The sequence below is a fragment of the Dysidea avara genome, chromosome 3 (assembly GCF_963678975.1).
Source record: "Dysidea avara chromosome 3, odDysAvar1.4, whole genome shotgun sequence".
Taxonomy (NCBI): domain Eukaryota; kingdom Metazoa; phylum Porifera; class Demospongiae; order Dictyoceratida; family Dysideidae; genus Dysidea; species Dysidea avara.
The window spans coordinates 39,600,461-39,610,480 of NC_089274.1; the positions used below are offsets into that span (position 1 = coordinate 39,600,461).

At 37.8% G+C, this 10,020-nt stretch overlaps 2 protein-coding genes across 4 annotated transcripts in view; one reads left to right on the forward strand and one right to left on the reverse strand.

Moving 5' to 3' along the window:
- Window positions 1-505, forward strand: part of LOC136250938 (uncharacterized) — a 33,445-nt gene extending 32,940 nt beyond the window's left edge. For all 3 annotated transcript variants that reach the window (XM_066043283.1, XM_066043285.1, XM_066043284.1), the window contains one exon: window positions 227-505. In XM_066043283.1, coding sequence (XP_065899355.1) covers window positions 227-326 — 100 coding nt within the window. In that variant the 3' untranslated portion in view covers window positions 327-505. The remainder of the gene's footprint in view (window positions 1-226) is intronic.
- Window positions 506-5,508: 5,003 nt separating this feature from the next.
- On the reverse strand, window positions 5,509-9,865 carry LOC136248509 (uncharacterized). Its single transcript, XM_066040283.1, has 3 exons — window positions 9,827-9,865; window positions 6,880-7,029; window positions 5,509-6,774 (listed from the first exon to the last, which is right to left on the reverse strand). The coding sequence occupies exons 1-3, from the start codon at window positions 9,863-9,865 to the stop codon at window positions 5,509-5,511; spliced, it is 1,455 nt and encodes a 484-aa protein (XP_065896355.1).
- Window positions 9,866-10,020: the final 155 nt, after the last annotated feature.

The following is a 10,020-nucleotide window of genomic DNA, read 5'->3' on the forward strand; positions in this document are numbered from 1 at the left end:
TGCAATCTGTTACACAAAAATATTAAAGATTGTATTGAACTTATACCAAGTAGTATATGCATGACAGCAGGAATGTAACATGGCTAATTGTTGACTGTTACATTGTGCCTGTGAAATGTCATAGCGGTTATTGCAATAAACAAACTTTATTTTATGCTTTACTGTTACATAAACAACAATAAATGTATATACAGTTATATATTGTTTTCTGGTTTCTTTTGTGTAGTTTACGAAGCACAGATGGTGCACTCCCTGGTAAGTATGCTGAACTCCAAGAGTCTCTTTTGATGGTGGATAGTGAAAGTATTACAGTACCTACTAACTAAACTTGCGTCACAAAATTGTAGTAGCAGTAGAAATACATTACTGTAGTGTTGCACAGTTCACATGTGTGTCATATGCATGCTTTAGGATGATGACTCAGTTCTTTAATACATGCAGAGTGTATAATTACAATTATGTGCATAGTTTGTTACACCTATATACGTACATACTGTTGATTTGATCACATGCAAATTGGGGACAGCATGCATAACCCTCAGTATGAGAAAAGCTATGAAGCCAGAGAAAAGCAACCTATGAGCAATCTTGAAAATTTAGTGTAACTGCTAATTACATGCATTTGTAATGCATGGATACAAATTTGGGCTGTTTAAATGACAAAATGGTTTATATAGTTATCAAAGTTAGTAGAAAATGCCATGTAATTACCAATAAACCAACGTGGCTAAAGTGTGCATGTGGTGTATGGTCACTGTGGTCTATGTAATTTGTGTGTGTGTGGGGGGGGGGGATCCATGCTTTTAAGTGTGATAGTCAAACTTTCCCATAGTGATCCCTGGTAACATGACCAAACAGTGTCTAGTAACCGTTTTGTGGCTAATTGCTGACTACCCCTGCATGCCCAGACTGTGTGGTGCCATAGATATTATATGCTGGTGCGTATAGCTTATATATAATATCTATGATGGTGCAGACCATGTCAGGTGTGCAGTCAATTGCAACCCATCTTGGTGTCATGAACCATGATGGTGAATTTATAATAAAGATTCGGATAGTGTAGTTTGTGTGTGTGTGTGTGTGTGTGTGTGTGTGTGTGTGTGTGTGTGTGTGTGTGTGTGTGTGTGTGTGTGTGTGTGTGTGTGTGTGTGTGTGTGTGTGTGTGTGTGTGTGTGTGTGTGTGTGTGTGTGTGTGTGTGTGTGTGTGTGTGTGTGTGTGTGAGAGAGAGAGAGAGAGAGAGAGAGAATGGGAGACAGCAGGACCCCAAAAAGAACATTATTTGGGTGGCTACCCAAGAAACGTCCACCTGGTGGTCCAAGAAAGAGATGGAGAGATGTTTGGAAGGCAGACCTTCAGACAGTAGGACTATTGGATACTTGGTACACCTCAGCACTCCACAGAGATCAATGGGACAACCTGTATAATGAAAGAGTAAGCAACAGTTGACTTCTAGCAAGAACAGCTTTACTAACAGTGCAGTGTACGGTGTGCAGCAGGACCTTCCGTAGGGAACAGGATAAGGCAAGGCATAAATGTATTGAAGAAAGACTGAAGCCAGTGCACCAACAACAGGGTGCATTGCAATGTGCTGTTTGTGAAAGATGGTTTAGGAGTAAGGGTGGTCTTGCTGTAAATAATTGTAATCCCATCAAGCACAATATATTTGAACATGCACCAATTCCAGCAGTGGAGAATAGAATACAATGTTCTATATGTGAAAGATCTTTTAGCCAGTCTAGTGATCTGAAGCGACACAAATGTCTGGCAGAGAGATCACTGCCAATTGAACTTCAACATGGAGCTATACAGTGCTCATGTCATCGTTGGTTTCGTAGCAGAGGAGGACTAACTATACACAAGCGTCAACTAGCTGAGTAGATATCTTAAGCTTCTTCATACAACCGTATGAAGACCACATGACCTTTATGGTAGTGGAGAGGAGGAGGAGGAGGAGGAGGTGTGTGTGTGTGTGTGTGTGTGTGTGTGTGTGTGTGTGTGTGTGTGTGTGTGTGTGTGTGTGTGTGTGTGTGTGTGTGTGTGTGTGTGTGTGTGTGTGTGTGTGTGTGTGTGTGTGTGTGTGTGTGTGTGTGTGTGATGCAGAAGATGTATGCAGGAAACATAGTGGTACTTATGATCTTTGCCACTGTAGAGACTTTTTATTTGCTGCATCGTGGAATGTTCATTCATTGGTAGAATGTTTTGGTGATGCTATATTTGTGGTGTAAATAAAACATCTAAACAACAACTCCCTGACTTTCCAGTTGACTGTAAATTAAGAAATATCATGTGACAGTAGCTGGAATACAAGAGGCTTCCGCTAAGTGGTTTGGATCAGATGTGTGGCCAGTTGACCATGGTTGGGTATTCCTTTGTTCTGGCAGACCATCGCCATCTTCTGATGCGTTTTCCCAATGTGGTGAAGGTGTACTGAGTCCAGCTGGTGTGGAAGCTTGGAATGCTGCTGGATATGTGCTGTGTCATCTAGAATTGCTACTGCTCAGCTGAAGCTGGCTTGGGTTGAGGCAAGCAGGAAGTGGTGGATGTTCTTCTGATCTATTCTTACTGTAATAAGTGTTGACGTTCCTATACCTTTAGAGCACTGAGGAGACTTTTCAGAATGATTTACAAGGATGTTTAGCTGAAACTGTTGATGTTGGGTGACTTTAATACTAGGGCAAGTTATCGTAAGGGTGATCATGATGTGTGGAGTGGTGTGCCGGGTCATCATAGACTGGATGTAAGAAATCAGGCCTGGAGAAGAGTTCTTAAGCTTTTGTGAAATAAATCAGTACATCCATCATGAACATATGGGTTTGGGCAACCTGAATGGTTTAGAGAGCATTCTGAAGTGTTGACACCATTGATTGATGAAAAGAATGTTTGTAGGGAAAGAACGCTACAAAATTATATTCCATCAAGAATTTTTGGTAAGTGTCAACGTGCTGTTAAGGCTTCTTTGGAAAAGCTAGAGAGGACTGGGTTTTTAAGATAGCAGACAAAGCAATGAAAAAGGGAAGTGTTCAGTGGGATTGTATGAAAGATTGTTCGCCGTGGTTGCAAGCCTATTCATTCACAAGTTACTGTTACAGTAGATGAAAATAGTAATACTTTGAATAGTTCATAGTGATGTATGTGCTAGATGGCGATGCCATTTCCTTGTGTTATGAATATCCCTAGTTGTTTTGAAGGGGAAGTTCTGAACACTGCAATACAGTTACCAGTGAGAGACCAACTTGATGATGTCCCAAAGAAGAGGTACAGTTTGCTATAAGTAATCTGAAAGCCACAAAGCTGCAGGAGAATCTGGTATACTGCCAGAATTAATATCGTTGATGTGTGAGGATATGTCAGCTAAAGTGATTGTTAATCAAAAGTTAACAGAGCCTATTGGTGTGTGTAATGGACTATGTCAAGGCCCTGTCTTGTATTTTGGTGCAGTAGCAGACAACTGGAGAAACAAGTGCTCTGCAGGTGGGGTAGAATTTTGGTATAAACATGGCCATAAGTTGATAGGTGATAGAACTGCTAAATCCTGGCTACTTCTTGATATCATTACTGAGTCACAGTTTGCAAATGCTACTGCTTTGTATGCCACCTCAGAAGTGAACTTCGTAGCTGTGGCTCAGTCATTTGTTGGTGTAGCTATATAGTAGTTGGGTCTTACACTTAATTTAGGTAAAACTATAGATATAGGAAATGAGCCAAGTTCTGTAGATGATGTGCCAGTGTGTGAACAATCTGTGAAAATGGTGAAGGAGTTTCCCTACCTTGGTAGAACTATTTCTGCTTGCGCCAATTATGCCGGCATAATTTCGAGCATAATAGGCTAGCAAAAGCATCAAGCATTATGCCAGCATAATAGGACAATTTTCAAGAATATTAATTAAAACATGCAACGCGCGCCAAAAATACTATTATTATTATTATTTATTACAGGTAATTTATAAGGCTAAACAGCCTGTTACACCTGATCAACAGGTAAAAAAGTACAAATAGACTAATTACATACATTTATATTAGATGAATATTGGTCAATCAATTTCTTAAAATCATCAACTGATGCTGCACATGCTACTTCTTGGGGTAAATTATTCCATGGTTCAACAACTCTTCTTGTAAAAAAATATTTCCTGGCATCTGTTCTTGAAAAATATTTAAATAGCTTAAATGTATGACCACTGGTATGGGTAATGAGTGAAAAAGTATAAAAATTAGAATGGTCTATATCATACTTATCATGTAGCATATTGTAGACAGCAATCATGTCACCTCTATAACGTCTATAATGTAATGATGGCAAATTAAGTACTTTCAATCGTTCCTCGTAGTCAAGATTTCTTATAGATTTGATCATTCTAGTTGCTTTCCGTTGATTTTTTCTAATTTTTGGATGTCTGTTTTATAGTAAGGTCCCCAAACCAAGTTACCATATTCTAAAATAGGACATACTATTGATTTGTATAAACATGTAAATGAATCTACAGAAATATTCGAAAAGGTCTGTTTAATAAGGCCAAGAAGTCTATTAGCTTTATTAACCACTGCCGAACACTGACTATGAAACTTGAGATTGCAATCAATCAACACCCCCAAATCCTTTTCCTCATTTATCTTAACAATGTCCATCCCATCCATCTTATAACAATATCTTGGATTAAACTGACCTATATGTAGTATTTTACATTTAGAAATGTTGAAAGGCAACTGCCACATTACAGACCATTCAATGCAAGCATTAATATCATTTTGCAGGGAGGATATTGGGTTAGCACGACTAATGCTGGAATATATTTTTGTGTCATCTGCAAATAAAAGAACTTTATTCCTTAATAATGATGGCAGATCATTGATGAAAATTGCAAAGAAGAGAGGACCCAAGACTGATCCTTGAGGTATTCCACTTATTACATCACTCCAACCAGACATTGAACCATTCACAGAAACTCTTTGTCTGCGTCCTTTCAAAAAGTCTTGTATCCAATTAAACAGATCACCTCTAAAACCATATGCATAAATCTTTTTGAGCAACCTTTCATGAGGAACAGAGTCAAAAGCCTTCTTAAAGTCAAGGTACAAAACATCTACTGAATTACCACTGTCCAAAGTCTCTGTCCAATCATCAAGTGCACACGGTATCTGTGTCATACAAGACTTGCGAGGGAGGAATCTGTGTTGACATGGTGACATCAAATTGTTGTTAAACAAATGCTCTAACATTCCCTCACGAATAATAGATTCGAAAACTTTGGAAACAACAGATGTTAAACTTACAGGACGGTAATTACAGGGTGAAAAATTGTTTCCTTTCTTGAAAATTGGGATAATAGTTGCTACTTTCCAGTCTGGGGGTAGTCTACCCTTGCTTAATGACTTCTTAAAAATTATAGACAGAGGTATGCTTATTTCAGCAGCAGCTTCCTTCAACACTCTGGGGGGGAGCTCATCAGGTCCAGTAGCTTTGCTAGAATTTAAATCACACAACTTTTCTTTACAATGCCTACATCAATTTATATGCCATTGAGACTAGTTACAAAGTCACAGTCTTGAAACTCAGGGATGTTATCCATGGATTCTCTGGTAAATGTGCTGGTAAAAAACTTGTTCAACATTTCCGCTTTACCTTCATCAGTTGCTGCTTCAGTATCATTAAGTGACTCATCAACCAGGGTAGGAATGGAGGGTTTAACTCTGACCTTAGAATTTACATATCGCCAAAAAGCTTTAGGGTTGGTCTTCACTTCCTTAGCAATTCTCATCTCGAACTTAGATCTCAAGTCACGTGTAAGGGGTCTAAGCGAATTTCTTACTTCAGTAAACCTAAGATGATCCAAATGATTGCCAGTTCTACGGAACCTTTTCCATAATGTTTCCTTCTTATGTTTAAGATCAATTACTTTATGATTAGTATATGGTAATTTTCTACATTGGGGTTTATGGTACCTTGGGATAGAGCATTCCATAGCAGACTTAAAACGTTGCATAAAAAAATTCCAAGACTGGAATACATTTAGATCCTGTAATTCCGTCAACCAGGCAGTTTCGTTAAGGAGGCTTTTAAGCTTCATATAATCCCTTTTGTTAAAATTGTAAGATAGTACATCGCTGGACTGGTTGATAGTTATTGGAGAACATGAAAGAGTAATATTCAAACACAAATGATCACTCAACCCCAGCCCAGAAGAATATTTGATGGATTTTACTATGTTCTCTTCATTGGTAAGTACTAAGTCTAGTACATGGGGGGATGAACCTGGTCTGAAACGTGTTGGCTCATTAACATGCTGAAATAAAACACATTCTTGTACTGTATCATAAAATTCCTGCTCATACGAATTGCCAGAAAAATTATCATCGCTCCAATCAATGCCAGGCAAATTAAAGTCACCAGCTATCAATAAATATGGTGGTCTTGACTCTAAAACCTCCTTAAATACACAACACAATTTGGATATGCTAACATTGGGATCAGTAGATGGTGAACGATAAATAGTACCAATTAGTAAATAGCTGTAGTTTAATAACTCTATTTTAACCCACAACTGCTCTTGAAATTCAGTAGTAAATGATACCTCCTTAGAATTGAGTGAATCAGTAATATAAATGATTATTCCTCTAGTGCTATTTTGTAAAGGTGCATCAGGATCAAAATTAGTATAGGAAGTGTAGTTGGGAATTTGAAGTCTAGGAGATAGGACTGGGGCCTTTAATGCTTTAGGTATGACTTCAACTAACAGTATGATATCAGGTTTATCTAAATCAATAGTTGAATTTAGCTCATCAAATTTATTTAATAATTGATCACAATTAGTATAGAGTACTTTTAAGTTTCTTGACGCATTGAAGGAATTATCATGAAGTCATTTTTGAGTGCCGCCCACCAAACGTGGTGGACGTGGCACTATCCTTCCAAACTTAATGTACAAGTCTTTTTCTCCTGATGCTTTCCTGGCTCTCAACTCTTCACGCAGTTGTTTGCTTTGCTCACGTTCTTTTAGTGTTAAGTCAGGTGAAACATACACATTACTCCACTATACTGCACAACATGAACACACTGTACATTATTACTGCATTTCATATATCAAAAACCTTGCAGTGTTACTATTTTTACTATTTCTTGACTGATTATTTACGATTTATAGAAATAAGATCGAGATACTCTAATAGAGCAGTCACTTACTCTAATACAGCAGTCAGGAAATACAGATATACTCTAATAAAACAGTCAGCTCTCGAACATAATCTTGATTTTGAGAGCATAATATTGAGCATAATGGGCTGGATTTTTGAGTACTGCTCAAAAGCATAATAGGCAATTTTCAAAGCATAATTGGCTCAAACCTACTAATGGATAGTGATATCAAAATCAGAATTGAAAAAGCAGCAGATGCCTTTGGTTGTCTCAAGAAGTCCATCTTCTGTAACAGTTACTTATCTATTGCTGTTAAATGTGCTGTGTACAAGGCAGTGGTATTGGCCACATTACTGTATGGTTCTGGGCAGCCAAGGATTGCCAGATACAACCATTAGAAGTATTTTCATCATCATTGTGTAACATGTATTTTAGGAGTATCTAGGTATTGACAGTGGACTGCACATATATTAACTGATGAATTGCTGGGATGGCTGGTGGTTTAAAGTGTGTATTAAGAATTTAAGAGAGAGATGTATGAGATTGCTAGGTTATATACAGTCTACCCAGCTATTTACATGAGGACCAAGTTCAAACTGAATTGCTATTGTTGTTTCCTTGAGCAAGAACTTTACTCACATTGCTACCAGCACTGGTACACCTGGCATGCAAATGTGTGGGTGAATCTGTCTGTGTGTTTGTAGCGTGTGATGACAGTAAGTACAATCCTATCACAAAACTAATTGACGCATATAAATGTACAAAATTATGTGTTGTTAAGCACTTTACCACCTCTGCATACATTGGAATACTCAAACACAGCAATCAAGTAACTACTCTAATAGAGCAGTCACTGTTTGACCTAATAGTTTAAAGGACACTGTTTTAAACCCTACTCTAAAGATTAACAATAATCTGATTTCAACCATGGGAGTAGCAGAGTTTAACACAAATGACCTCACTTGTCACTAGTGGTGAAAGTATTGAAATTAGTGCCTTGTCTGGTCTAGTCCTTCAGATCTAAGACTCTTATGACAGGCTGAGCAGGTGTGTGTCAGTTTGTGTGGTGTGCATGTCAATTATGTGTTAATAATGAATAAATTATCATACTGAAACCATAATTATACAAATTGTGTATGATCATTCTCATTATTTCAATAAGATGTTGTAAACATGTAATGAAAAACTTCAATTTGTAACTTATAATTATTATTTAAATAAACCAAGATATATATCTATACACTGCATCATAACTACATTGTGTCTGTGTGTGTTTGTAGTGGGTGATGACAGCAAGTACAATCATGACGCAAAATTATTATTGTCTTTATAATACAAAAAATTTAATGTTGTTCAGTGGTATAAGCTCCATGCACTCTCATTGGACTGGTAGCCCATTGCACTGCTGCATGAAACTTGTTTCGTGTGTCTCCTGAAGTTGATCCAGAGTAGTTGCACATATTTGCATGCAGTCATGTAGAGTATTGGCACTGACATATAATATAATAAAAGCATCATATTTGAGGCAGGGAGTTAATTGACAAGTGTATGGCAGTTCGTTTCGTAGACATGGTTCACACTCAGAGTAAAAAGTTGTTTGCATCATAGTACACTATCTGGGGACCCACAAGAAGCTGGACATGGAGGAAGTCACAACTCTGACATCAAAACTTAGACCCAATGGAGGCATCAAACACTGATTCGTGAAACTTTGTACTGCTGCAATATTTACACCTACTCCAATTCTAGTTCAATGTTACTCATCACTTTATAAAAGCATATAGCTACACTGTAGTATATCAGCTAAATTCACATTACACTTTTGTGGGAAAATATCTACACTTTACATGTACAAGTGCTTTCATTATTTGTAGTACTTGGTTGTATAATTATAAACAATTATTTCTGACAAAGACAAAAGTGAATTAGATGTCCAAACTAAGTACGGACATGGAGATGTCCCTCATGATCAAATCATTGAGGGGTCAGGCAAGTGTCCAGGGGAAAAGCAACATCCATGCAAGCACAAAACAATCAATCGCATTTAATATGCCAACAAAGTGTGTGTGACTGTAGGGCTTCCCCTGATGGGTGGCAATGCATGAAGATAACCTTTTAGCTGAAAAGACAACAAGTGGTGAGAAGCATCCCATCTCCACATCACGTTTAAATAGTTTACATTAAAAAATTTCAAACAATGGGGGTAAAATTTACTATACTAAAATAGCCACAACTACAAAAGCCTTGTAGGCTGTACTCGATATAAGGCCACTCCAAATAAATTCTCTGTTTCCCGTCCACCGCCCGCATCTAGTTACTGTCAGCTCTAAATATTCCATTATTCCGTATTCTTCCATTATTTTCCGGTTATTGTTGCATACTGACAGGTCATTTGAAACCATGTCAGCTCACATGTCAGCAGTGCTATCAAGTCGGCACAAACTTCACGTTTGTGTTATTTTTGCAACTTAAAAAGGAAGGAACAAGCTTAAGGTGAAGTTAAGCATGCATTTATGCAACTTTTTATGGTTGTGCCAGGTAAATAATGGTTTGAAAAGCTGCCAATCTTATAATGAATAATGGAAATGAACCGCCCGCCCGCATGCAAATATGCTTGAGCCCAGGACGGGAAACAGAGAATTTATTTGGAGTGGCCTAATGTATAATTATTACTAGCTAGCTACACTGAAACAGACCTCTTGAGAAACTGATAGATCTTCACCTTTGAAACTCATACTTTTAGACCTGGTTGTAAGACTTTACTCCCCAAAGGAGTTCTCTTAATTGGACTTTATAAGCTGTCTTTCCCTCGCAATCAAAAGATAGAGGCCATGATACCATCTTAGCGCACGTGATTCAATATCACATACATCATTCTGTACGTAGACAA

What these genes read in the sequence shown, in the direction of transcription:
- LOC136248509 (XM_066040283.1), bottom strand. Translation starts at nt 9,865, where the DNA reads ATGAGTTTCAAAGGTGAAGATCTATCAGTTTCTCAAGAG. An exon ending in ATCTATCAGTTTCTCAAGAG is followed by an intron (nt 7,030 to 9,826) that starts GTCTGTTTCAGT and finishes TGTGCAGTATAG; the next exon opens with TGGAGTAATGTGTATGTTTC. An exon ending in TGCCACGTCCACCACGTTTG is followed by an intron (nt 6,775 to 6,879) that starts GTGGGCGGCACT and finishes AAATTTGATGAG; the next exon opens with CTAAATTCAACTATTGATTT.